General features: G+C 34.5%; 1 protein-coding gene across 1 annotated transcript; it reads left to right on the forward strand.

The window, feature by feature from the left end:
* The first annotated feature begins 504 nt into the window (after window positions 1-504).
* Window positions 505-1,440, forward strand: LOC131415966 (olfactory receptor 6C2-like). The gene has a single exon (XM_058558031.1). It carries the CDS (start codon window positions 505-507, stop codon window positions 1,438-1,440), a length of 936 nt encoding a protein of 311 aa, XP_058414014.1.
* Window positions 1,441-2,049: the final 609 nt, after the last annotated feature.

Genomic DNA, 2,049 nt, shown 5'->3' on the forward strand with positions numbered 1-2,049 from the left:
TCAACAAAGCCTCATGGGGCCCACATTAGTTGCTACATATTTACATTTTATCATGACAAAATCTTCAAGGAAAGACATGAAACAAATTATTACATTTAAATATTCACCTTTGAAATAAAGAAGAAACTTTAGATTTAAGAAAAAAATCATAATTTTGATAAGCTACAATACATTGTGGCTCACGTCTGATCATATGAGAAAATCCGGTCTTGGGTATAGACGACAACTGTGAAATAAAAGAGGAAAATGGGATGGTAGAACAATTTTTTAAAACGCATTTAAAAATCTATCACAAAACTGCCAAAACAATAAAATAGAAACATTAGAGTAGCCAAGCCCACTAGAATAGTGGCAATATCAATTACCAATTTATAGAAGAAACTAGATGTGAATTAGTTTGCTGTCTCTGGTAGTCACTGTTTCCTGCTATCTGGCTTTGAACGCCTTCTTCAAATAAAATATCTCTACATTTTACGTGAAATTGAACAAATTTCATAATCAGTGATGAAAAACCACACAATAACAACCTTCATCGTGTTGGGACTCACAGATGACCCTCAACTTCAGATTCCAATTTTTACGTTCCTATTTCTTACTTACGTGTTAAGTATAACTGGAAATGTGACCATCATATCCCTCACTTTAGTGGACTCCCACCTTAAAACACCCATGTACATTTTCCTACAGAATTTTGCCTTATTAGAAATTTCATTTACATCCGCTTGTATCCCTAGATATTTGTACAACATAGTAACAGGTGACAGGACAATTAAATATAATATCTGTGTTATTCAAGTGTTTTTTACTGATGTCTTTGGAATAACAGAATTTTTTCTCCTGGCCGCCATGTCCTATGACCGCTATGTCGCCATCTGCAAACCCCTGCATTATGGGACCATCGTGAGCAGCAGAGTCTGCAAGAGTCTTGTCCTCTGCTGTTGGATGTCTGGCTTGTTGATCATACTCCCACCACTTACTCTGTTCCTAAATTTGAAATTCTGTGACTCCAATGTTATTGATTATTTTTTCTGTGATGCATCTCCTATCTTGAAGATTTCATGCTCAGACACATGGCTCATAGAACAGTTGGTTATTGTCTGTGCTGTGCTCACCTTAATTTTGACCCTTGTGTGTGTTGTTCTGTCCTACATTTACATCATTATGACCATTCTAAGATTCTCCTCTGCCCAGCAAAGGAAAAGGGCCTTTTCCACCTGTTCTTCTCACATGATTGTGGTTTCCATCACCTACGGAAGCTGTATCTTCATCTATGTGAAACCTTCAGCAAAGGAATCAGTGGCTATTAATAAGGGTGTGACAGTGCTAATGACATCAATCGCTCCCATGTTGAATCCATTCATTTACACTCTGAGAAACAAACAAGTGAGACAAGCCTTTAGTGACACATTCAAACAAATTGCATTGGTCTCAAAGAAGTAAGAGAATGTTCAAGTCCAGAAATAAAATATCAAGCTAAGTATGAACCATTAAGCTCTAAATCTCTTTGTGTCTTCTTGATCTGATCTTTATTTAAGTTAAGTATCTCAAACATTTATTTATCGCATCCAGGACGAACACCCTCCATCACGTGCATTCACTCCTTAAAAGTCCCTGCAAACAAACCTCTTTCAGGGTCAGATCCCAATCAGAAGACATAAAAATAATTTTCCAGTAAATGTAAGCCTGATTTTACTTCAATCTAGCAAACAAAATTGAAATGAAGAAAAATAAAACAAACACAAATGAAACAAGGAAATAACTTTTAGTTTATGAACTGGCAAGAAAATAATTGATTTCAAGTGCTCTTCCAATCTTCCAATGTAAATGTTGTTGAAAATTTTAATTGATTAAATTAAAAATTATCGAGTGCCTCATTCTTGGTAGGTCAAGTTCCAGGCATAGATTTTTTTAAAATTAATAATATCCCTAAACTTATTCAGCTCACTAATAACCCTATATTCCTAAAAATTTTTAAATAAACATCATTAGCAAGAAGTAATATGATATAATTGAAAAGTAAAGAAAACAAAAATAAATATATGTCCAAGT

Source organism: Diceros bicornis, chromosome 17 (genome assembly GCF_020826845.1).
Source record: "Diceros bicornis minor isolate mBicDic1 chromosome 17, mDicBic1.mat.cur, whole genome shotgun sequence".
In the NCBI taxonomy this organism is placed as follows: Eukaryota; Metazoa; Chordata; class Mammalia; order Perissodactyla; family Rhinocerotidae; genus Diceros; species Diceros bicornis.

Bases quoted from the DNA above. Each gene is read 5' to 3' on its own strand.
- LOC131415966 (XM_058558031.1), top strand. From the start codon at position 505: ATGAAAAACCACACAATAACAACCTTCATCGTGTTGGGACTCACAGAT.